General features: G+C 38.0%; 1 protein-coding gene across 1 annotated transcript in view; it reads right to left on the bottom strand.

The window, feature by feature from the left end:
* Cps1 (carbamoyl-phosphate synthase 1) overlaps positions 1–27,061 on the bottom strand; it is a 107,918-nt gene that overhangs the window by 69,871 nt on the left and 10,986 nt on the right. Inside the window, exons 2-12 of the mRNA XM_052192551.1 lie at positions 21,962–22,071; positions 18,751–18,895; positions 17,771–17,860; positions 15,004–15,060; positions 11,799–11,891; positions 8,515–8,604; positions 5,172–5,300; positions 4,534–4,640; positions 3,504–3,642; positions 2,447–2,524; positions 203–301 (exon numbers count right to left, since the gene is read on the bottom strand). Of these exons, the coding sequence (XP_052048511.1) occupies positions 203–301; positions 2,447–2,524; positions 3,504–3,642; positions 4,534–4,640; positions 5,172–5,300; positions 8,515–8,604; positions 11,799–11,891; positions 15,004–15,060; positions 17,771–17,860; positions 18,751–18,895; positions 21,962–22,071 (1,137 nt within the window). The remainder of the gene's footprint in view (positions 1–202; positions 302–2,446; positions 2,525–3,503; positions 3,643–4,533; positions 4,641–5,171; positions 5,301–8,514; positions 8,605–11,798; positions 11,892–15,003; positions 15,061–17,770; positions 17,861–18,750; positions 18,896–21,961; positions 22,072–27,061) is intronic.

The raw sequence follows: 27,061 nt of genomic DNA on the forward strand, positions 1-27,061 counted from the left end.
CACTATGAAATGCTCAAGGAATTAATAGAAATATTTTAAAAATTTTAATGTAAATTCCAACAACTTACCAAAAACAGATAACAGAAAAATATAATGTTGGTGTTAACATTTCATAGACATTAGTATAATTTACATCATTTTCTTTAAAAGGTCATCACGTGAGAGAACATGTGACTCACAAACACATTCGACATCTACTGACCTCAACACGAGACGCCACCAGTGCTGGCTTGGGCAGAACTGAGGTAATGGTGGTGCCTTTGCCCTTCTTTATCAGTGAGAAGAAGGAATCAAATAGATACTGGAAAAGAAAAACAAAACCAACTAGTTACGTACTTCTGAACTTAAGAGGTCTCTAACAACACTGCTGATGCTCGGTTGAGGGGGAGCTTGGGAGACCTTTGTGGGGTTTGTTTGTTTGTTTTACTTTAAGTTCTTCCATGAATATTGGAGGTTTTGTTACTTGCTGGCTTTAGTTTGGATTTTAGGTTTGGTCCAGTAATTGAATGTCTATTCTTATCAAATTAGGCAAAATAAAAACTTCAGGGAAGACTAGAAAGGAGTCAATAGATAAGGGTTCATTTAGACCATTACACACACACACACACACACACACACACAGTAAACCTTTGGAGGCCTTCTGGGTTCTGTTCATCTCAAGTCCTACAAGATGAGATGTTTCTTCAGTCAATAAATATGTCCCATACTGCCTTCTGACAATGTCAAATGTTTGTTTCTTTAATTGCATGCCGTACATGTGAATCGAATTCTAGCTGACCCAAACTTGGAGCTACAGTGCATGCACCTTAAAGTTGGAAATACTGATATTTCTAATTTCTCTTGGCTCTAAAATATGACCCTGAAAGATTATTCTTAAACTTTGCTAGTGAGCTTACTTCTGTTGCTTCACTAGACATGACAAATGTCAACAAAAGTGTTCACTTTGCAATTATTTGGCACGACCAAAAACAAAAAACAAAAAAACAAACAACAAAAAAAAAACAGCAGGTCATAGAGCTCAGATTATATGTAATAATTGCATCTTTCCTAATCTGAGGTGATAGCATGGTCTTACAGCTAAATTTTAAATTAAAAACAAAATATTTAGCATGAACTACATGAAGACAGTAACCATGTTTCCGGCTTAGCAGAAACAGAATGACAGAAGTAAGCTCATTGGTAAAGTTTAAGAATAATCTTTCAGGATCATATTTTAGAACCAACAGAAATTAGAAATATCAGTATTTTTAACATTAAGGTGCATGCGCCGTAGCTTCAAGTTTGGGTCGGTTAGAATTTGATTCACACGAATGGCACGCAATTAAAAAGACCAAACACTTGATACTGTCAGAAGGCAGTATGGGACATGTTTGTTGACTGAAGCAAACTTCTCATCTTATAGGATTTGAGGTGAATAGGTTTTTTTTTTTCAGGTTCCTTGTGAGTAGTTAAAACCATACTGGTTTCCACTATTGTGAACTGATATTTCCAAACAATAGAAGAACGGAAAAAAGTCATGCAAATATCTAAGAAGCTACACCAATGTGAAAAAGCAGGAATTTCAGAAGGAAGCTCCTGTTCTCATTTTTTCCTGAGTGCCTTTTGGGGCCCATCTGCTGACAGTGAAGGCCATCACTGCTCCTCAGGAAGTTCCTGGGTACAGGAAAGGAGATACTCCAGACACACCAGGGTTGTCAGGGTAGGAATCACCCTGAGATTTGGTTAGATGGTTGTGCTTGAATACTGAACCAAGAACTCATATTTAAAAAAAGAAGAAGAAGAAGAAGAAGAAGAAGAAGAAGAAGAAGAAGAAGAAGAAGAAGAAGAAGAAGAAGAAGAAGAAGAAGAAGAAGAAGAAGAAGAAGAAAAAGAAAAAGAAAAAATGAGAGAAAGAAAAGAAAAGAAAAATATCTAAGTTAGAAACGCACTGCTTCAAGAATTCCTTTGGGTTCTCATTTTAAAAGTCACGTAAATCATGTGACCAAGGAGGCTGCCTTTTCCCCTCCCCGCTGCCCCTTTTCCTGCCCTGCTGCTGTTTATTCTCCCTCTGTGGATACACAAGCAGTTGCCATAGGGATTTCTTTAAACTCACAGATGGGGGATTAAAATTTCATTCCAGTTATGAGATGGAAAGAGCAAGAGGGAATTCATTTGCATAGCACAACAATTGTAAATTTCATAACTAAATATATTAGAATGATAATGCATAAAAATAGCACCATAGCATTGCTTTGAGTTTCTTAAGGGCTTTCCCACTTTAAATTTAAGAAAAGATTAAAACTTACTCCATGATATTCATGGGGGAATTTAATGCAAAATGCATGGTACCAAAACACACTCCCTAAGAATATTATGTACCAATTATTTTGGTTTCTTGAGTCTTCACACATAAGCATCTCTGATTTTTTTTTTCAAGTATATAACAGACATCATCTGACTGGCATACCTCCGTGTCTGTTGGCCCCGGGCTGACCTCTGGGTGGAACTGCACAGCGAAGAAAGGTTTGCTCTCATGCATAATCCCCTAAAGGAATAAGAAACAGGGAGAAATTCCTTCTATGACAACAAATGTCAAGTATGGCAATGTATTATTCAGGAGATAATAAAGTTCAAATAGGAAACCAAGTTAAGTGCTTAATAAAGTTCTGGAAAATTCCCAGTACTATTAAGTAACATGATTGGAGACATTAAAGATTCACCTGTATTTAAGTAAGAATACAAAACAGCCCAACAAAGAAGCAGCTGGATGGGGGTTCCATAATATGGTCTAAAAAAACAATGAATTTGGTCTATAACCTTTGAGCCCCTTCTGGGATCTCTTCAAAATAAAACAAACTTCTCATATCCAACATTTAAATGACTTTCCCAGAGTTCTTCTTAGAGGGTACTCCAGTGCTAAGTGAAACTCAAGGACACACCAAAGGCTGTGTCCAAACTGATGTATATCAACTGACCCCTAATTATGATGGATGGATGAGGTGGATTCTGGAGGAGGGTGCAAGCGCTGGCTCTTACACAAGTCAACTAATTAGAAAGTAAGAGAGCAATTACTTTTTTTAAAGTGACAGGCTGTCTGGGGAGGTCACTCCATGGCTTAGAGCACTTGAACTGCAGGCAAAAGGACTTGTGTACAAGTTCCTATCACCTGGCTAAGAAGCTAAGCAAGTAAATGCATGCGCTTATAACCTCGGCATTAAGGGATGGGGCTAGATGCTTCCTCAAAGCTTACTTACTGGCCAGCCAGCCAAGCCAAGACTGTCCAGTTCAATAAATGTCCCTGTCATAAGACAATGAAGAGAAGAACAATCCAGTCCTTCTGTGAGTGTCTGCTCGAAGCTCCCCATGTGCACACATGGATGCACACACCTGCACAGTACACATGTACATGCATGTGCACATGCACACACACACATCACATAGACATGGGAAAGATGTACAAAACAGAGCACGAAAAGCCCTTAATTTCTCACTTCCAACTGAACAGTATTTTTGAGAGCATTTACCTCGTTTGTTTGATCATTGACATTCACAAACAGTGGCTTCCAGCCAGCAGGGAGGGTGTTGTCCAGAGCATAGCCATGATTCTGAGCAGTTATGAAAGCCTGTCTGTTTGTGATATTCAAAACAGGTTGGTTCTGTCCTCTGGAGAGAGATGCAGAGAAAGAACAGGGAAGGAAAGCCGAAGAGAATGTTAATGTTACTCATAAATCCAAATTCACAACTTTCAACTGCATTAGTGAAAATCACTTTGTGAAAAGAGTCACAGATAGTTAGTCCCAATAATTTCAGCCTCCAAAAAGAAAAAGAAAAAAATCAATTCAGGAAGCTTTGTTGAGTCTTAAATATCAGGTCTATTAAACTTCTACAATCAGTTTTAAAAAGGCACTCATAACAAAAGGAATTGCATGCTGGCTTAACAGAAAGACAAATAAGCAACTTATTTTAAAGGAGCCGCAGGAATTTTAAAGCCCGAGGAGAATTGTCAGTTAACCAATAGATGACTGCTCATATCAGAAACCTTCTGGGCTGAATTGTGTGTGGAGGGAGGGAGGAAGGCAGGGAGGGAGGAAGGCAGAGGGGAGGGAGGGAAGGAAGGAGGGAGAGAGGGAAGAAGGGAGGGAGGGACAACATCTGGGGTTGAGTCTGGGTGGGGGCAAAGAAGTATAACAGAGGATCTGATGTTCCCTCAGAACTTGAGTCATTCTAGCTCCTTAAAATGTTATCAATGTTCTTAAATTAAGTTTAAAATTGGACCAATTTCCCTTGGAATACCATCAGATTGAGTACTATAACTTCAATTCATGATGAGAGAAGGAAAATAACCTTAAACTATAGCAAAGTTATCGTTAGAGAAGGCTGCCTCTCAGAAATGTAATAAAAGTGGTATCAGGTGGTCAGACAACTGTGAACTATGTAATAGGATGGCTGTCCTTTAAGCTGCAGAAACGTTATGTAAATTCTCTAAGCCTTTTGTATTTGGCTACCAGTGGTATTTCAGAGGTAGTCTGACTGCAAACAGTTGTAACGCCTCACCTGTTGGCCATGGACATCTTGTAGGATTTGGCACCAGCAGCCAATCCAGTTATTATGTTTCCTGTACTGATTCCAAACAACGGCTCTTTGCGGTCACTCTCCAAAATCTATTTCAGGGAAGATCATCCACCCAGTCAGACAGATATGAAACACTATCTCTGGAAGATTAAAAGCTAAAGCATCTCCCACCCCTCATCAGTAAATGATTTGCAAATTAGAGTGTAAAAAAAAAGACACAATTGATATGTCTGTAGCATAAGAACACAGTAAGATGTTCTTGCCATTCACATTAAACTAAATATAATTTAACATTTTAAAAACCTGAAGGTCTGTTATGTTCTGCATTGAGGTAAGAGGATTGGGTTGTCATCTTGCAATTGTGAGGGACTTTCTAGGTGAAGCTTAGACTCCAGCCAGCTACTTTTACTGGAGGAAGCCATGACAAGGTTACTCTGCCCTAAAGGAAAGCTATACTCACTTGTTTCTTTATAAAATACCTATGTTAAAATTGCCCCCAAAGTCCTAATATAAGTTCTAAAAATACCTAAATAAATTAAACATAGCCTCTTTAGAGTACAGGGTAGATGCCCTTCACACCCCAACCCCAGCAATGACACACAACCCCAGGCTCACCACACCTTTTTCACATTCTGAATTAGTGGCTGTGCAAGAGCCGGATTCCCAGGTCCCCCAGCGATCAAAAGTCCATCATACTCCATCTGGGTGAAATCATGATTCCAGGGAACTAAATGCACTTCAGCTCCTCGCTGCAAAAGAAATACAAAAAAGATGAGCTAAACATTTATTTTGCTAATGTGTGATTTCACTTGATCTTCTTTTGATGAACCAGCCCCTAAAAGAAATAAAAATAGAGTTTTTAATCAAGTAACACTGAATAAAATGGTATGTGAGTGGGCCATTGTGCTTCATATGACGTAGGAGAACCAAATGGTCAACAAGAATCAGAGGGGGAAAGGCATTGAAGTTTTCGTCATGATAAATCAAGTGGCACTCCCATTGACTCCAATGACTAAACTCCCCGTCACAGGACAGCAAGACTGATAACTACCTTAGTAGTGGCAGCACAGTGGCAAAGAAGATCCCTCTCTGCAAATGTGTGGCCACATCTGACCCTTTCATTTTCTCTGTTTTGTCTGATAAAATTTAAGTTAACTTTCCTTCCTATGGTTTTTTTTTCAACCCTTTATATTCTGAGAAAGTCAAAATGATTTTCACAAAAGTAAGCAGGAGAAAGAGGTAGTGACCTTGAAGAATAAAACCAGTGACCTTCTGGTAAATTTACAAAGTGTCAAACGTTGCTAGGCAAGATGCTGTGGAAGAAGTCGTCTGTGGCCTTACCCAGCAGTGGACATTGTATGCTTCAGTGCTGACTGGCTGGGAAGGTGTATCCAGTATTGTAATAGTGACATCAAGATTATCGGGGTAACCAACTTATTGGCTATGGGACCTTTTGCACAAGAGGGATTTTATGACTGGTATTATAAACCTGGTCAAAATATCATGCCTGAGAAGATCATGGGCCCTTGCAGAGAATTAACCCCTACTGTTTTCTTAAACAATCATGATTTCAAATATGTATGTTTATTCCCATAGACCTGTGCAGCTCTCAAACTTTGGTCAGAGAAGCTTCTTTTGGCAGTGGGTAGTGCTTAGTGCAGAGACTCAGACGTCCTCAAAACACCAAGTATGAATAACACTCAGTGCTCAGCTCTAGATGGGTCATGTACATCGGCCTCCCACCATCTGAGGTTCGTGACACTTATGTAAGAGGGGCAAGAATGAATGTAAGAGCCAGTGAATGGAAGGAGAGCTATGAAATGCTGACTTCTGAACATGACACAGCTATTGGACACATCAACTCACAGTAACTGTGATTACCAACATAAGACCAGCTCATATGGGGTCAAGCAGGTCAAAAATTCAATATAGATGAAGGAGGGCCTCTGAGGCCCCACCTCCATTAGAGAAACTTTGGGCAGTTGAATGGGTAGAATTGATGGACGAAAAGTAGCTCTCCTTAGGTCTAGCAGCAGGTAGCCATGCTCTAAAGCACAGAAACACACTCATGTGCACACAGTGAACACTAATTGGACTGAACTGAATTATTAACAAAAATAAAAAGGACATAACGCAGAAGGGGGAGAGGGAGACGAGCTAAAGTTGGAAGCAGGAGTAGAGGGAAAATCCTACCAGCGTACATTGTATAAACATATAGAACTTTCCAAGAGTGAAAGTATTACTTAAAGAAAAGAAAGACCATTGACAAAGAGAAATGAAGAGTAGATAGAAAATAAAGAAAATTCTAGTAAAAAAATATTTAATTATTTGGTATGCTTGAAAGTTCCCCTTTGAACTTCTTGAATGAGTTCAAATCTTGAAGGCTTATTTGGAATGTTTTTCCAATAAACATAAATGGGATTGACAAATGACACCACAAGACATTCCAGTGCAGTATACAACAGTGACCACAGTGGACAACCAGGGTGTGAGAACCTGAAGCCTACATTGAATATTAACCCAGGCCTGGAGAAAGGAAATTTAGTATTACTCTATGATCAATGGGTGTGGAGTGTTCTAAGAAAAGCTCAATGTATTTCCTGGCACCAACAGGCTCTATCCAACTAGAGCAGTCCCTGAGCTAAAGAGGCCTTTAATTCTTGCAACTAAAAACTGAGCAACTTGAATTAAAATAGCGAACGTGGGAGTAGACTATGAAAGGGCCCTTTGCGGATCTACTACAAAAAATTCATGAAAAATTTGGCTAATAAAACTGATCATTTAAAGTCATAATTTAAATATTGCTGATAGTCTCTGACAATGAGAAGATGAACTGAAGAATTCCCCTGGATCCCCGCTAGCTTGATGTTATGCAAATATGGGTGAGAGTGTGCGTGTATTTTTGTAGCAGATATGTGTGTACATGAGAGACAGGGACGGAAAGAGAGAAAAAGAAAGAGATTGAAAGTAGGAGGGTTATTAAGAGAAATTGTAGCAACATAATACTTAATAAAATGCTGCTATAATGTGAAATTCTCCTTAAGGGGCTTTAAGGTTCAATTTTACTTTGTTTTCTAAGAGTTTACATAAAGAGTTTACAAATAGAAGTCTTAAACAACACCAAGACATAATCCTCACAAACAAAGTTCATAATAAAAAGTAGTCCAACAGAACTGTCAGACAAATTCTAGCTTTCTGCCATGTCCAAACTTCAACGAAAGTGAACGTGGACTATCTCAGAGTAAGTGAGAAGAACAGTCAATCCAGGCAAGGAATTGCACGTGCTCTCTATCATGGGTGGCTCCTAACTTCTCCCTCGCGCACGTGCATGCATGTGTGTGTGTGTGTGTGTGTGTGTGGTTGTGTATGTATGTAGATGTAGATTATGCATGTATATGTGTATATATATATATATATACACACATATATATGCATATGTATGTGTCTTACACTGGAATATGCATGAGTAGAGATTAGGAAAAAAACGAGAGAAGCCAATGAGGAGGAAATGGGAGGCTTGGCAGGGGGAAGATGGAGGGACTATTGCATAGGTGATATAAAAGTGAAAGGAGGAAACTAGAGAGGAAAGGACCAGGTGGAGACAAACAGGGTGGAAGGGGCAGCAAACACTGAGCATGCACCAAAGGGCCTTAAGAAAACTCCGTTCTGTGTTTGCTAACTAAAAGGAAAAATAAATTAATTAATTAAAATAATAACAAATAAATGACTAGAAAGTTCCCCTTTTTCCATGGATTTTTGGTGCTTGGGGATTTTTTTTTAAAGACATAGTTGTCTGTGCCCTTTATTTAAACAGAGATATACGTGTCATCTTGTGGATCAAATGCAGCAAGAACAGAGGAGATCCCCAGCATTTCCAAATAAGCCTTCTCTCTCCAAATCGAAGGGAATCAACAAAACATCAACACTACGAACTTCAGCTTTTCCAGGGAATGGATCGCTTACCTTAACTAGCAGGCGGATGACGTTGTTTTTGATCCCACAGTCCACAGCTACCACTTTCGTGGGGTTTCCTTTGCCAAACACCTTGACATCCTGCATTTAAAGAAAGCAGACACTGAGAGGAGACTCCAGCGATAAGCGCCAGGCCTGGACAGTAAATTCATGGAGGGTGTTTGGTACTTAGATGGAGAACAGATTGATTGTTAACTGCTAGGGAGTGACTGGCAGTTAAAAATCAATTTGTGTAGGAAAAAGCACAGCAAATACCACAGACTGTATCCTTTTTGTGAGAGAAAAAAAAAGCACTTTGCTGTTTTATAAAAAACTGTCTATTACAAAGATAAGAAAAATCTTTAAGAAGTTGGCTGCTTCCCTAGTTAACTACCATCTTCATGGTTTGCCTCATTAGCAATGGAAGTTTCAAACTGTAATGCCTATTCAGTGGGAGACAGACGAGGTAATAGATACATCATGTCTTAAATGCCACTTGATCGTCCAATTGCACTGCAGATCAGATTGGGTAGCCTTGAGTCACTGGATATTAGGCTTATGGAGAGAGACTGAATAGTAAAATCAGTAAGTCCTAAGAACTCACCAGCTGGAATAGACCAACTAGTCCCTTTAGATTACCATTGCATTTAAATGGTAGATTTGCTAAGAAAAGAACCCAGAGCATGGCATACTCATTATCTTCATCCAAGTACTGCTTGGAGGCAGATCGGTGTTCATAGGCTTCTACCCAAGAAGTAATTCTCCAGTCATAAAATTAAAAAAAAAAAAAAAAAAAAAGAACAAAAGAGGGAGGAAGAAGCCTAGAGCACTTGGTGGCTGCACTGGCCCTGGCTTCAAGAGTTATCTAGAATACTCTGAATTTAGAATGAATCCATGGCTTGCCAACGGTATTAGAAGAAAGACGCAGCCTGAATATTTGAAAGAAAATTCGCTTTAACTGCAATGTCTACCACAACGTCTATATAAGACATACATTCATAATCCTTAAAGTGTGCTTGAGGAAAAGGTATAAACGGGATGCTGGCCATTCACTATTCCCCTTCGGTGGCTGTGCTGGAGAGAAGGCACCGAATCTAGGGAATTATTGCTGAACTGATCTATTCATGCCACAGGTAACGTCTCTCATCAGACAATTGGTAAAAGTGCTTGTTTAGTGTTAACCTTGGGCTCCTACTATAAAGTAAAACAATGATACCATCTACTTGTAACTACATATTGCAATGAGATGACAATGAATTAAATGATCAACATTTCCATGGCATATAATCAAACAAAACTCATGAAATCTATATAACTTCCTGGTTCAAATGCACATTTTATTTCAGCTGGAATAACATTATTCAGTTAGAAAGGCATTAACAGAAGCAGCTGTTGTCGCTATGATTTTTCCCTTGGTTTGACATGGATTAAAATACAGAGCTGATGAGATGACTCAGTAAGTAAAGCACTTGCTGGAAAACCCTAATCAGGGTTCAATATCTGGACCCCTATTAAAAGATGAAAGGGACCAACAAAATCTACAAAGCTCTCTTCTGCCCTCCACACACAATCATCACACACACACACACACACACACACACACAATAAGAAGAAGAATTAATTTAAATGCTCATTTCTATTTTTCTCCACCTAAACAGACTTTACATTCATCTAGCCATCATCACTGGAAACAATATGACACTCTGAATACCAAAACCCACAGATGCTAAAAGCCCTTTTTCTAAGACCATGTGATATTTCCACAGAACTTGCACACACTAAGTGATCTCTGGCTTACTCACAGTAACTAATAAGACATAAATTTCGTGCAAATGGTTATTGTACTGCAGTACAATAAAAAAGTGGCAAGGAGAAAAAGATTTACACATCTCGTATGTCCCAACTTTTTCAGTAGCTTTGATTCATATTTTGTTAGATGCACAGATCTGGAGCTTACACATGTAGGAAGGGTCAACTGCATGTTCTTCCAATATCAAATGCCAGAAGCTATACAAAACATCACAGGGACCTGGATATGTGGATTTGCCTTAGAATTCTGAAAATGAACGGATCAAATAGAGTTTTCAACTGGCCACAGAGTTCTTTACGGTGAATTTCTCTAAGCCAGTGTTCCTGACATTTGAAAAGTGCCACAATTTTATTATCAAGTTACTTGATCCTTTGTTCACCGACAACTGGCTGCAAACATGCTGAATGAATTCCCCACACTTCCCAGTACTACTCTTCAGACAATGGTATGTGGATGGATAAAACACTCTAGATCTCATACGTGTCCACTTGACATCTGCCAAATTTATTATTCATATAAGTGAATCCACTGCTTCTACATATCAAATTATGTATAACTCATTAAACATACCTAGCTGCCCCAGGCCTCTGCCTCTGAACACATGGCATTATTTCTGCCATAAATAGCTCTATTTCTGTTTATTTTTCTGTCTATAGGAGCTGGCTCTTTGTGTCTGTTGGCAACCTGAACACCCCCACTAAGCCTTCAATGATACACCTGTATCATTTTGCTACTCCACCATGAATGGCCTTGCCTTGGCCTGTGAGCATTCCAAGGATAGCCTTTAGCACAGGACCCTGTACATACTGGCTGGCTTGTCTGCTTCTCTCACCAGACTCCCATGGTCTCTGAGGTCAGAGAGGGTAGCACATACGATTCATTCATACCTTTGTTTAAAAGACATCCAATCAAGACCATGGGGCATGAATCTATAAAACATGTTCTCTATCTTTTGATACATAAAAGCTAAGCACACTTTGCTTTGGAGTTACTTAGATATCGTTGTGGACATTAATTATTTAGCTCAAATATAATACAGCCAGTCTTTTATGTAGAGGAATATTTTTCCTGTATAAATAACCCTAGACCTTTATTATTTTTGTCTAATCCCACCTCCCATCTCTCTTTGGAGATTTTCTCTCAGAATCCTGCTCAGTGCCATGCCTACCTCTAACAGATCTGTACGTTTTCTACTTGATGTGGTCTAAACCTTAAACAAGTAAAAGAGAAAAGGAGAGCTAAAATTATACGGGAAAGCCTCTAAACAGAGGCCTGAGCTCTCCGAGAATGTCTACAAGAGAAGGCTACTGACTTTGCATGCAAAGATTTGATAGCATAGCTAGTTCCTGCCATGGAACCACTTTGCCCCTTTAGCTCTGGTCCTGATGGAACATGACTTCTGTCAAAATAAAGATTTCAATATTACAAAACTGGTACGATTCAAGAGAATGAAACAAATCTATAAAGTAAGAAGGAAACTTCTCACCTTGGTTGAAACCTCAGCAATCAAATTCTGCTTATTGGGATCCACGAAATCCACAGACTGGCCTTCAAATTCAATCTTCCCAAGCATGGTACCCTATTGGATGAAAATATTTATAAAATGGGAAGTAAGAACTCTGTGCTGACAGGCTAAACCCACAGGGACTATGTACAGCTGTTCATTCGTTTGGACATCTTTATAAACTCATAACCAGCCTCAGGTCTTCATCGTCTCAAAGGGAAATGCAAAGTAGCTGGCAGCTATGTTTCAGGGAATGCTCGAGGAACCATAATTAGTTCTTTTTCATGTGACTGGAGAAAAGTGGTGGACAGGCATATGTGTGTTCACATATGTACGTGCATGTATTCAAGTGCAAATGGAGCCTACAGGTCACCTTCAGGTGACATTCCTCAGGTGCTCTCTACCTTGGAAATGGGTCTTCCCTTGGCCTGGAGCTTGCTGGTTAAACAAGACTGGCTGGTTATTCAGCCACAGGATCTGACTGCTGGCATTGTGATTGCAAATACGCATCACTATGTCCAGGACTTTTTACATGGGTGCTGGGAGTCAAACTCAGTTCCTCGGAAATACAAGGAAAGCATTTTAGAAACAGAGCTATCTCCCCAGTTCCATGGGGAGATATTTTACATCAACGTTAAATGGCATCAGAATTCAGGTTTCCAGGTTCCAAATGAGTTTAGATTAATCAGAGACCCAGAGGCCTATATCCTTAGTTCATTGGACCTAAAAAACTATTACACAGAAGAGGTAGACAAAACAATCTGTGGAAAATAAAATATGAAATCCAAAAACTGCAAAGAAATAAAAAAGAACTTATAGAGTTTGATGGTAAAGTTGAGGCTCAGAAAGGGTAAAGAAAATGAGATTTAATGTCAGAGATTTGTAGAAGTCACCATAAAAGTGTTTCCCTATGGTAGACATGTTAATATGCAGGTGTTCCAAACTGCCTGAGCCGCTAAGAATGTTCAAACCTCTGTGTCCTTTTCACGATAAGCCTTGCTAGACTGAGTGTGGCAGCACTGTCTTCTTTTATTAGCTGTAGTGTTTGTCAGGAAGTCTGCTTTGAACTGCCTTGAAAAGCGGCATGTTATACCTAGTTATCAGGAGTTTCCCCCGCAGTATTATTGTACTGAAGGAAACAAAGGGTTTATTTCCCTTTTAAACTGATTCCTGGGAGAAGTCACTATGTGAACGGGGATTTGAAAATGCCAGCCCACCGTGGGAGCACAGGGGGTTTCAGTGCTATTGTTAAAACCAGGGCACTGAATCAAATCCTGAGCAACTTAAACAAAACGACCTTTCACCCTACCACTGGAGTATGTTTCTACCTATGTTTTAAATCCAAGTTGCATCATCCTATATTTATGCATCCCAAATGTTGAAGCTTGTTTTTCTCCTTTCTCTTAAGGCATGCTGTGTGAGATACGATTTCGATCTAGGAGTAACAAGCGAAAGCTAAAATGCACATTTTTATTATGAGCCACCATCAACCATAAATAAACATAACTGATCATGCTGCTATGCGCCCTGCGCTATTCAGCCAGATTTTTATTAAAAAAAACAAAGTCCCTATGACAAAAGCAGAGTTCATCTGAGGCCAACACATGACACAGAAGGCACAGTGAAGACTTGGAAAGAGTTTTCACAAGTCATCATGCCTGGCGACATTCTACCTAGCCTGCTACTTGTGCAGCCTGAATTGCATTCTCCACTTGTATTCCCTTCAGGTCATAGATGCTACATCATTGTTTATCATTCCCATACTCTCTTCAGCTAAGGAAACACAAGAATCCACTTCAAATATATCATCTCACTAAATTCTTTTCCCAGGACAGACAGGTAATATAAGCAGGCCAGCTCACTGTCTTCTAGCTATCGATGCAGCTACCCTCTCCTGTTGAAGACCATGCCTCCTTTCTGTATGCAGACAGCCTGTGCCAACATACCTGCCTCTACTAGCCTCGGGGTACTTGTTCCAGAAAGTACTCAAATCCATGGCCCTCAGATTCCTCATATAAAATGATATCGTATGTTCATTGAATCTACATCTATCTGGCTTTAAAGCATATCTAGGCAGCTTATAGTAGCTAATATAATGCAAATACAATGTGAGAAGCTACTACCCTGAATTTGGGTGAGAAACAAAATGTTTTTAAATTTTTTTAAATCACCTTTTTAATACTTTGTGCAAAACATGCAGGGGCAGAGGACTAACTAACTATATTCTAACCAGAAATTCACAACTGGTTTTCTAGAAGGATCTGTGTCAGTCTATACTGAATTACATTGTTTCCTTTTTAATGTATTAAAATTTGGTGAGAAAACTTAGTTACTTTTGGGGAAATTGTTGGACACTAGTGAGGAAGTGTTTCTTTATGGTCTGGATTATGAATAGCAAATATTAGCACAAAAAAGGAAGCAGGCAGTGATGATACTCTCAGATGGGAGGTCAGATGTTGTCACCATCAGACAAGACAGCAAGGATAACTTTGCTTTGAGTTGTTTTGTTTATAAATACAATCTTAGAAAAGATGGTTCAGCAGTAAAGAGCATTGACTGTTCTTCCAATGGTCCTAAGTTCAATTCCCAGCAACCACATGGTAGCTCACAACCATCTATGATAAGATCTGATGCCCTCTTCTGGTGTGTCTGAAGACAGCTACAATGTACTCATATAAATAAAATAAGTAAATCTTTAAAAAAAAAAAAAGACTCTCTAAATCAGGTAGTCCATACTCATGATATAAAACAGACCACTAATTCTTCCATGATACCCAAGTAAACAATAACACCAATGCTGTGAAGTTTCTGATTTGTATTCTTTAGCATGAAGGATTCTGGATAGGTCTAATCGTTAGATGCATTGTAAATACTTCCTCTAATTGTTCCACTAGCTCAGTCTCCCTCTCTGTCACATGAATGGAGAGAGAACGCCTTGCCTTGTTGTCATAATCAACACATAGAAGGCACATACTCCTGCCAGGTAAGTTGATCTCCAGTCCCCCCAGCTGCAATCATCATAATCAAATAAGCAGCCCTGGAAATTACATCAGAAAAGTAAAGGAATGTGACATAGAAGTGAACAGAGAGAGCTAGCCAGATTTTCTCCCTTATGCACTAGTGAGTCCTTCACGCTCTGGAGGGAAATGAGAAGAGACATAGATTCAGCCAAAGATGATGATCATACCTTATCCCGAATTATTTTAGTCAGCATTCTTGTATCCACTCCATAAATTGCAGGGACCTGAAAAAAAAAAGTCGCAGTGACAGTGAAAGGAGAGGAGGTTAGAGGCAGCATATTGTTTTCAGGTTGTACACTGACCCTCATCTATCTTCTTGAGCAGTAAATAACTCCCCCACTCCTTCTTCGCCCTGACCCAGGGTGACGGTGTTGTCAGTTCCAGGGAAATTGCTGTTCTACTTAAGCACAAAACTCCTATAGCGAAGAGCGTCCTCAGAATAGAGAACAAGAAACTGCGTATTAATCCCTGGCAACAGCTTTGCTGCTTAACCTCAGATATTAACTAAGTCACATTCTATACAAATACTCATTTCGAAATAATGAGATGTGTGCACATGCATATATATTTTAGAAATATGGGTATAATTTTATGTACAGCATGTACTTTTCATCTACATTATAAAAAGTCAGTCAGTGAACCTCATAATAAAAAATATGTAAATCTTTTTTGAACCAAATATTCATGGCACACAGTAGGTACCCCACATATTTTTTTCTGAAGGCCCATGTTGTATTGTGGTTTTCCTAATATTTGTCCTGTTTTATTCATCATTAAAGCAATATACCCACTGGTTTTCTTTTCTTTCCTTTTTTTTCTGGATTGAACAAAGACAGACTGTATATATATTGAAAGCACACTAACCAGCCATAAGGCAGGCTGAAACTAAAATTATTAATTCTAATATAAGAAAACAAGGTGCACTAAATAACACAGTGTGTGTGTGTGTGTGTGTGTGTGTGTGTGTGTGTGTCAGTGTGGGAGAGACAAAGGGAGACAGAAAAGGAGAGAAACAGAGACAAAGAAAGGAGAAAAACAAGAGCAATAGGAAAAAGAAGAGATGACGGAAACTAAGATAGGGAGAGAGGTAGACAGAGGGACGGAGAGAAGGACTTCAAGTGCTAAATAACCATTATAGAAACTAGCTATCTGCCAAATAAAGATAACTTGCTTTAATGGTTGAGAAGAAATAAGTGGTGACCTCGGCCATAGTAAAGTGCCTTCTTTCCTGCTTTGTGTTTTAGGAAGACTAGGACCTGGGAATCCAGAACCAAGATCTTTGTTTTATTTTGTCACAAAGGGATAACATTGAACCCAACTGGTTACACAATCATCGTTAGAAAGGCAGAACTTTCTTATTACTTGACAGTATTGTAATTGGTAGTATTCTATATTACAGTATCAGCCACAGTTGAATGAAAGCAGCTACAGTAACAGTGAAGATGAAACTAAATACAGTAGGTCTGATAATACTAAGAATTCCTAACACTTGAGGTAAATACTCTGATAAAGAGTTAACATTTAAACTGTGGAAAGGTTTAACCTATTTTACCCATTACTTCAAATTAAATTGTAGCCACCTAATTTGTCATAATGTTTAAGACACAAAGTACTTGAGAATCTATTTATGCTTATAAGAATTAAAGATGGCCAAAAATAAAGCTATTGTATGGAATGATAATGTGTCCTACACATAGAGGCCACAGCAGACCTTTACTAGGAGGTAGAGACATGGAGCTGAATTGTACATGAAATGATGGAGTGAATGATATTGAGCAAGAGAAGAAAATTTTCTTTTTCTTCTTTTTTTGAAAAGCATGTTCTTTTATTAAAAAAGGAAGTAAAAATATTTTATGATAAAATTGAAGGTTTACGTGGAAAATATTCTGAAAAAATAGAAGAGATATATAGAAAAACACATTGAAGTTGACAATTTTCACGAAAAATTAAAGAGTAAAGTTATAGACATAAAAAATTGCTAAATTAATTGAAAAATGAAATAGAAATATTTTATGATAGAATTGAAGATTTACATGAAAAATATTTCTGATAAAATTGAATAAATATATAGAAAACATGTTAAAATTGAAGGTTATCATAGAAATTATACAGATAAAATGGTAGGCATAAAAATAATTCTAAGTTGATTGAAAGCGGAATTATAAACATTTTTAGGTAAAATTGAAGATTATCGTGGAAAATATTTCTGATAAAATTCAAGAAATATATAAACAAACACATTAAAATTGAATATTTCATGGAAAATTATACAGATAAAATAATATATATATAAACCTTTCTAAATTAATTGAAGGTGGAATTTAAAACATTTTGTGATAAAATCAAAGATTTACATAGAAAACATCTTCCAACAAACCCAAGAAGATACCCACACAAACATAAAGATAACATCATAAATAACGGGAAGCAATAATCACTATTCCTTAATATCTCAACATCAATGGACTCAATTCCCCAATAAAAAGATATAGACTAACTGAAATATTTTCACGTCAACCTTCAATTTTGTCAGAAAATGTTTGTAATTCCTCTTTCAATTTATTAGTGGTTTTTATGTCTACCGTCTTATCTGCATTACTTTTCATGATAAACTTCCGTTTTAACATGTTTTTCTATATATTTCTTCTATTTTATCAGAAAGGTTTTCCAGAAGGCAAATGTCTAAACCTTTCCCTGTTGCCTTTTCTAAATAAGATTCGCTACCACTCGTGTGTGGGCGCCACCTAGTGGATAAACTGAAAATAGAAAGGTCTATGTACTCAGCGAATGGATTCTGGAAAAATTGAATAGGATACAGATTTGTTGTTTGTGTTGCTGCTGTTACTTTAACAAACCCCTATCTACAGTAGCAATATCCAAAAATTCATAAGCTCCCAGGCTCCCGTAGACCCACAGACCTATCCGACTTCTCACCTTCTCCTCCTGCAGCCATTGACCCAGACTCTTGGTAGCCAGCCAGTGGTTATAATCATTGCTGTAATTCAGCACCAGCAGGCCTGCCACCTAGGAAGACAGCCAGTCATTTGAAGGGTGATTCACCAAACTTTATGCACTTCTTGTGAGTCATCTTGAAGGTTAGTTTTGCATATTTAAATGATTTTGGCACTGATAAGACATTCAAATTTTGAAAACGTGATATAAAAAAGGTTGATATTAAAAAACACTTGTATTTAAGTATATCATTGTTTCCTTAATAATATTATTGGAAAGTGGGTTTACCCTGCAGGCAAGCCTCCAAATGAAGGAACTATCTCTTCTAGGCATGCTGAGTGTTTCAACAATTTAATTTATCAGTGATGTCTTTCACAATTACTTATTTAATGTAGATAATAGATAAAATAATTTTCTTAATATACATGCAGAAAAGACTGCAAAAAATGTAATAAATATTTTAGTTGTGAGGACTAAACATGAGACCCAAGGTCCTTCGAACCAGAATGCAAAAAGAGTGACGTAGCCATGCATATTTTAAATTGTTTATATGCTCCATGTTTCAAGATACTATGGAAATATCCTTAACTAGATAATCTAAATGTGTTAACTTCCTACTCATATAAATTATCTTTTACTAATACTTAAAAGTTAATAAATGACATATTAGTTGATTACCAAACTTATCTCCGAAGATGATTCTCCATCTTTTATTGCCCCATTATTTGAACTTGTAACAATATTTTGTGTAATAAAGTAAGTTTCCTCCAAGGCCCTAAAATCTAAACTATCCTAATAAATAAAACTTTAGCTTGTCAAGCTTTGGTACAAAGGAATACGGTTGAAAGCATGGGCTTAATACATGGTTTGGTGAGAGAAACTTTGCCTTTCTCACAGCCTTAAAAGTCAGCCAATTACACTTTTTCAAAAAGAGACTCTTAGCACATCATGGCGGGCGCTACCTTGATTCCATCAGACTCCATGTATTTATTCAGTCCCAGTTCATCCCGTGCCGTGGTATCGGGGGCTCCACCGTTCCCAATGATAGGGTTGGCCATGGTGAGGATCTGCCCCTTGTAGGCAGGGTCAGTAAGTGCTTCCGGGTACCTGGGTGGACAGGCCAGAGCGTTACCATCAAAGCAAATATATAAGTGCAAACTTATTATCTATGTACATATTCTGAGCCACTGAACTCTTCAATAAAAAGACAATGGGGTCAAACTCCTAAAAACTGCCTCTGGACTTCAACAATCCTAACGAAGCTCATGAGAATGACAAATTGTATCCATAGCAAAACTAACATGAGCAGAAAAGCTGATTCTAATACAAAGGTGGTTTTTATGTTTTTTATTGTTTCATTTAATACAACTTAAATTTCTCAAATAATATTTTTTTTGTACACCGCTACCAGTTTGACGATTGCAAATAGCTTAAAAGCTTCTCTCACCTACGAGATATTAAGTAAAGAACTTATACTTACTGTGGAAGGCTGAAAGTGTCACAAACATACCAGCCATCAAAGAGGGGAACATAACTTTTCAATATACATTACGACACTGAAGATAATAACAGTATGAGTGATACCCATATTAGAACTCAGGAAATAATTAAACTAAGGAGTTAATGTGCATACAAGAATGACTCAAGAATTCTGATTTTTAAATTATTTAGTTTGAGCATACAAATGAAGCATACAACACCAGTAGCTTGTATAAAGTGAGAAAAACAAAATGCTGCTCGCTCACCTGCAGCCTTACTGACTTAAAAATTAAGTTTCCAAATAACTATTTTTAAGTCCTGAAAAAGTAACTGGAAAGGAATGCAGGAATTTTAAAGTTGGAGAGATGAGTGTGTGCTTGTGTGTGTGCCTGTGTTTGTGTGTGTGTGTGTGTGTGTGTGTGTGTGTGTGTGTGTGTGTGTGTGTGTAACATTTTGTGGGGAAGGGAACATTTTCCTGTAAATATTAGGAACTAGCAACACTTTGCTCCATGCACTTAAAGACATTGTAACTGATTTCTTCTTTCCTGACCTCTTAGATTTTGTCTCCTGCAGCCAGAGCTCAACCAAATCTTTCTTGTGGATTACAACCGAAAGTGAATTTAGGAGCTGAACAGGATGGAATCGACAGCCTTGAAACCAATCCAATACAGCTCAGATAGCAGTCGACATAAATTCCTCAACCCCATTCAAACTAAGTCCTACCAGAACTAACTTTGTCAACAGAACACTTTGTCTTCCAGCTTCACCACCCCCGGGGATGCAGCCTCTACCAGCATATTTCTCAGATGCCTCTCACCTGTCAACAACTGATCATTTTTTTAACCAACGATTCTACACAATATAAATGTGTTTCTTGAAGATGAAAAAAAAAACCTTAATTATCAAGCACCTTATTGAATGAGCGAGACAACGGATGAAATCTACATATCTCCATAAAGCATAAGGTCTGTGGACTAATCCAATACAAATGCCTTTCCACAGGAAATCATTTGAAATGTAAATAAATTATATCGAATAAAAAAAAAAAGAAAAAGAAAGAGACTTTAAATTAATTTTATCTTCCTTGGACTCTTTCTTTAAGGACCTGACCTCTCCCTTAACCACGAGCTTAGCGTACTCTCTAGTGAGTTCATAAATGTAGCATGTGCACCGTGCTCTAGTGTTGGAAGTAAATTAATCCATCAGGTCCTGTTTGACTTTTGTGATGTGACAAGATTTATCACCTGTAATCTATCACCAAGAAGAAAACTCGAGCGCCCTCCATCATTCTGATCTATATTAAACAGTTGTTTGTTGGCAGGTATATTAACACAGCTAGTAATTAGTGCTGTCGAGAAGCTTAAATAATTGCCTGGCAAAGCAAAACTTTGCAAACAGGTTTTATACACTGTAATTTAATGTCCTCACCACTGGGGCTGATTTTTAAACGACCTAATAGTCTTCATTCTACACGGAGCGGTGAGGATTTAGAGAAGATGCACATTAATAACACGACAGGCTTGATTTATCAATATACTCAGTATCAGTTAACCTGATGTCACTTTCTCCTCTCAAGGCTAATGTGAATTTCCCTGAAGTGTTCATCAAATATCTCATAGAAGGTTAGTTGACTGACTCTCTGAAGGAAACCTTTTAAGATAATCAAGTCATATTTTTCCAAGACACATGTGGTTTAAGCCTCCAGCTGTCAATTATTTTGTAATATAACCCCCTTACTTTTTGAACAGAAGACCTAAGACTCCAAAAGATTAAGCAGTATCTCAATAGTCCATTCTCAGCTGTTACATCCTGACTTGAAACCAGAATGCTTCCGGTTGTTGTCTACGACATGAACTATATAACAACTCTCATAATCATTGTTACCCATTAGTAAAACTTAAATATTAAATTGTGTCAAAATTGAAAATTATTAAAAATTCTAGGTATGTGGCTCAAGAGACAGATCAGAGTTTAAGGGGCACTTGCTGTTTTGATAAAGAATCTTAAGTTCAGTTCCCCGCACCCATATTAAACAACTCAACATTTCAAGTAGCTCCAACTCCAGAGGATACATTGTGTCTGGTTACCATGATCACATACACAGACACACACACACACACACACACACAGAGAGAGAGAGAGAGAGAGAGAGAGAGAGAGAGAGAGAGAGAGAGAAAATTAAATAATAAAATACAAAACTTAAAGGAATATTAGACTAGACAAGTGTGCCATTTAATCCCTTTATCTTATCAGTTCATTTTTTTATTCAAAGGTAAAATTTATAAACTGCTCAAGTGTCTCCTGTTAGTTGTGCAGAAACAGGACCTAACTTCACTGACAGAATGGCCCTATATTTTGACACTCCACCTTTCCCAGGAGGCAAGTTTCGCTGTCATCAGACCAATATTTCCCATAAGTGATGTCTTCAAAACATATATTTTTAGGATTAGTTTTCTTTTGTTTTGTTTCAGGGACCACCTAAGCTTCCATGTTGCATTTCTTTTGCAGAAACAGGAAGTACACATCGATACCTGCTGGGCAGGCTGGCTACAGTAGACCATGCACAAAACTCCACGTAACTACAATGCACAATACAATGATGTGGTGATTTCAGCCTGTCACCATGGGTTTACATCACCCAAGGATTCTTTTTCATAGAGGAAAAATAAAGAGTTTAGACAGAAGTATACTCACCCTCCTAATCCAGTATTAAAAACCACCTCACCAGCAACCGAGGAGGGGTGACCAAAGGAGTAGCCCTTCATCTTAGTTCCATCTTCCAGAACAATGTGTGCTGTCTGTGCCTAAGGAAGCAATTGCAAGAATCTTAAGAGCAAAATACAAAACACACAGAAGAAATTCTGACAATAAAATACATGACTATAGATAAATGTATAGCAGATTTACTGAAACCACCCCTCACAGGTATGGGGTTGTTCTGTGTTGCCTGTGACTTTTCCCAGAGTGGATGGCACTCTCAGTAGTAGGTGTTTTGTCTTGCTTTGCTTGGAAGAGAAACCTTAAGCATGTCAACACGTTGCCTATTCCAAGTCCACTTGTAGAGTTGTTGACAAGCCAGAAATACTTCAAGGTAGCCGCAAAGCTACAGTTGGTATCTTTCCCTTCTTAATATTCCCTAGCTTTGCTCAAGTATACCTTTAAGGGAAGCTCGTGAGCTTACAAAGGCATCATGAATTATACCGTGCAGTTCATGTTCACTAGGAAGTTTAGAGCTAGAAGGAATCCTCGAGATTAGCTATTAAATTATGCTCCACAGAGTTCTGGTGTTTGATGGAGTTGTCCCCAGGGCTACCCTCTCCATACCGTGCTATGGACATTGGGAAAATGAAGCTGTATCACTGTGCTAACATGAATACAGCAGTAAGCACTGTGGAACACTCTAAAAGCAGTGTTGTATTTTGCCTTTTATTAGAGTTAATTATGTCCATGTCTGGTTCTCAGTTTTGGCTATGGGCATCCTGAATTCGACTACTTTGCTGTCTTAATCTTTGAACTAGCTTCCATAAAACTCTTGGCTAAAAGAAGGAACAATTAGAGGAACCCATCTAAGAGGCAAGCAAAGATCACCCATTTCTCAAAGTACTATAATTCTATTGTTGAAACAATTTACATCGCAATTTCCATAGAGGTCAGGGGAGAGGGAAAAATGTGTTAAACTAAAGCTCAGGGGGCAAAAATTCTAGGAGACACTGTAGCTCATTGTAATATGTGGTCATAAAATACTTCATAGCAACTGAGGAAATCAGAATGACAAATTGGTACTTGATTATACTAGATAGAATCTGCTAGGATTGATGACAGTATTAGGTTATGGTTATGCAGTTAAGGTTCTGTATCTTTTTAATAAATACATACTGAGATACTAAATCATATCGTAATATATCTGAAACTTGCCTCAAATAATTACAAGTCAGAGAAACTGATACGATTTTATATGAAACCAATTTGGCCATGCACTGAAGTTGGTGCAAAGGCTATCCTTTCCATGAGGTTAAGTGAGAACATTAGAGGAAGAAATATACCAATTTTCTACTCTCTGTCCCTTAACCATTTTAGGGCTGGGGTCATAGTGTCTAATCACTCTGTATCTTGCTGTCCCACTAACACACACACACACACACACACACACCAATTCAAAACAAATTTAATAATTGATGCTAGTGAGTTTTGTTTCTGTCTTCCTCTAGCTCGGAAGTGTTAAAATGTAGAAGCCTGTTATTTTTCAATAATAATGTCTGCAGAAATACGATGCTTCCTTTACATCCAAAGTACTCAAATCTCTTGCCATTAGACTGACTGTTCTTACATGCAATGTGATATTTTGATTGTCATTCATTAAACACTATGTTCCTAAATCTCAATTATATATGAATATATACATACAGTATACTTATATACAGGACTATTTTAGTATTTCTGATTTAAATTACATTCTTTTTAAGTGGGTAATTTATTTATTTATTTTGTTTTAAATTAAAAAAAAAACACATTGATTTCACGTTTGTTTCCTGAGAAAGACCAAAGAAGTGCTGCACTGCTCATTGGAAAGATGTTGGTGTGTAGAAATGTGCATTGTAGAGAGGAGTGAGGAGTCCCAAGCTTGATGGTCTCTTTGATTAGTTAGACTTTGTTTTTCTAGACACTATGTTAAGAAAAGTTAGAAATTTTTCCATCACAAAAAATAAAAAACCCAGTGACTGGCATCATCTGGTATCAGTGGTGATGCAATTTCTGTCAGGGATTAGCTTGCTACATATCTAAATTTCACTCTGAAAAAAATCAGTTCTGTTTGTCACATCCAGTAACACCTTCTCACTATTCTATAACTCGCTTTGATTCTTTTCAGTTACTTTTGTGTAATTACAACTCAAGACAAGGGCTAATGAGTTTGGAAGTTTGGGTGCTAACCTTCAGTGTACTTCTGAAGATTGGTAAAAGACATTCCACAGAGATGGGTCTCAACGGGTGTGCTTATTGGCAAAAGTCCCCAGATAACTCGGACGTGTTTCACTAGATGAAACCCTTTGGTCCAAGTAATGAAAACTTACTGTCGCAAAACATTTTCTACTAGAAATGTTATTTTCTGTTGGTGTGGAAGTCATGTGTAACTGACATGCCTTCAGAAAATAGAAGAAAGAGAGTGTGGTCTTTAAGAATATGCAACTTAGAATAATTGTACTTCGGCAAGCTGGGCTGTGAATTCCAAATTTAGCTATTATCTATATTCCAATTCATTGGACTTAATGTCTCCTCTGTTTGTGTTTGTCTCCCCTCCTCAGACCTTCTCCCAACTAGAGCTTTCTGATTATTGTCTGATCTCTGGGTTAGATGACACTCTTTTAAAGAAAGGTAAAAATTCACATCAGCAAATTCATCTTGTTCCCTTTTCCCACAATTCTATTCCATGTTTTTTTCTCTCTTCTCTTCATGAAGCTGCTTTCCCGCTCTGCTTTCCTGTCTCTAAGAGACATTTACTGCTGTCTGAAATAGTCCCAGAGAATGTGTTCAATATGTCTTTTGCTCCCTTAATTATATTTTTTGTGCTTTTTGGCAGTTTTTATAGATCTTCCAATTCTCTTTCCCACTACTCATTACATTGTTACAGGCTTCTGTTTATTGCCTGTAGTACACTTTATATTCCTCTTAACTATACTAGCCTCCAATGGCTAAAATGATGAGTGCCAATTGACTTATCTATGAATTGATGGAGGAACTCGGAGCAAGGAGCTATTATTTTGAGTCCTCTCTCCTAGATAACAGTCCCCCCCACCGCTCCCCCTCGAATGCTGTTCCCTTCCAGGGACTCTATAAGAATTCACCTTTCACCATCATAAGATATTTTTGAGCCTCCATCCTGTCAAACAACGCATAACCTAGGAATTAGATTTCTATTATTAAATTATAATTTAAATGCCCACTGCCGGGACACAGTCCCTTAAAAGCTGAAATGCGGAGAAAGTCTTAATTAAGGGAAGTGTGTATACTTGTAGAATGTCATGAAAGGTTAAGAAAAATCAAGGACCTTTTTAATGATATGGTCCCTTTGTGCCTAATAAAAATGAATGTGCCAATAGGACAATTAAGACCGTCTAGCCACAAACCTCACTGAAGCTCTCCCACATGCTAAGTACTTGTGCCTCTGGAGATGCTTACTGAGTGTCCCTAGACTCTTCATATAGTAAAAGAGCTAAATACTTTCCTGAATTGTAAAAGGGAAAAAAAACCTTGAGAAATGCAGGGGATGGAAGTGTGACTGAATGCCTGGAAATACAAAGTTGCCTAAAATAGCATCCTTTTCTAGTCCTGTTGTCACTGAATGTTCCAGGCAGTGTGGTACCCAAGGAGGGGGGTGGGGTTCTCCCTTTCTCTAAGGAGACAGGGTGGGAGTAATGGGCACAGGAACTTGTAAGGGTGGGGCTGGAAGAAGGGACATGAATAAATAAATTAATGAAAAAATAGCATCCTTTTTTGGGGAGAATTTTTTTCATGAAAGAATTCATGTTTTCCTCCCCATGCTTAAGATTAAAACCAATTTCAATTAAGAAATGTTTAGCAAATTTTGCATTTTAAGTCCCAAATTTGAGAAATCCTTCAGGCCTTTGCTTGAATGTCACCTTTCTGTAGGTCTCCCCTGATCCCTGTTTTTAAGACTACAGCTTGCCTCTCAGTCCTCCATGTCCTTGGCTGAGAATTGTCACAATTTTTCTCACTTTCCAAAAGCCCATGCACACAGTGCCTCCTTTGCTGTCTTATCCTGCTAGGAAGCAACCTTCATTTGAGCAAAGTGTGACATCTGTTTTATTCCCCAAAGTGCCCCCAGCTCATCTATTTTATTACTGAAAATATTATTTGTTTTCCATAAGATACTTAGTCTTCACTTTTAGCATTTCATATTCTTCATTGATTTGTCTAAATTTTGGCTGAACTGTTCATTCAATGGTAAATATCTGATGCTATGTGTTCTCCAGAAGAGGCTACTGCTGCTAGAGTCTCGAACTCAAAGAAATTCAACTCCTTAGAGTTGCAACCCCTGCCTTCCTAATCTTTTCATAACATCTCAGGAGGAGTCACTTTCGAATCACATCTGGTCCTATAGGCTCAATACTGAAGCTATTTAGATGGTATACCAATTAAAAGTAGCTCCATCTCAGCACCTAATATCCAAAGATTAATAACAGTGATGACTAAAGTGAATGAATAGTGGCCCATTTGCTTCTTCATTTAACTCTACATTACATAAAATCATGCTGCTACCCAAGAGAAAAGACTTTTCATTTTCTATTGTGTCTCATCACAAAAGCTATCTCCGTGTCTCCCTGCTTCTCCCTATCCTAGGCAGTTCAGTTAAGGCTTCCTTATTAAAGGATGCTAGTCTTCAAATTAATCAATTTGCATATAGGTTCCTTCTCTTAGGTCATTTTCTACATGCGATACCTCAGCTCTTATTCTTTAGGAGTAAACACCTTGCTTGTGTCCCATTTACATCCTGTTTGTCTTTCCTAATATATATAGGCTAGGCCTTCGATGATTGAACGAGTCAGAAGTAACACTGATTGCCTTCTGATTCTGTTCCTGGAATTCTCTCAGTGTGTGTGTAGAAGATGATGATGATGATGATGATGATGATGATGATGATGATGATGATGGGGGATGTTATAGTTGTTTAAGGAATGCTTTCTACTTCCTAGTGACCTTTACAGCAGAAAACTTCAAGCCCAACCTGATACTGTAAACCTTCAGAAAGAGCTAGCTGTGGTTCATACAAAGTTGCAG

This window comes from Apodemus sylvaticus, chromosome 9 (assembly GCF_947179515.1).
Source record: "Apodemus sylvaticus chromosome 9, mApoSyl1.1, whole genome shotgun sequence".
Classification (NCBI taxonomy): Eukaryota; Metazoa; Chordata; class Mammalia; order Rodentia; family Muridae; genus Apodemus; species Apodemus sylvaticus.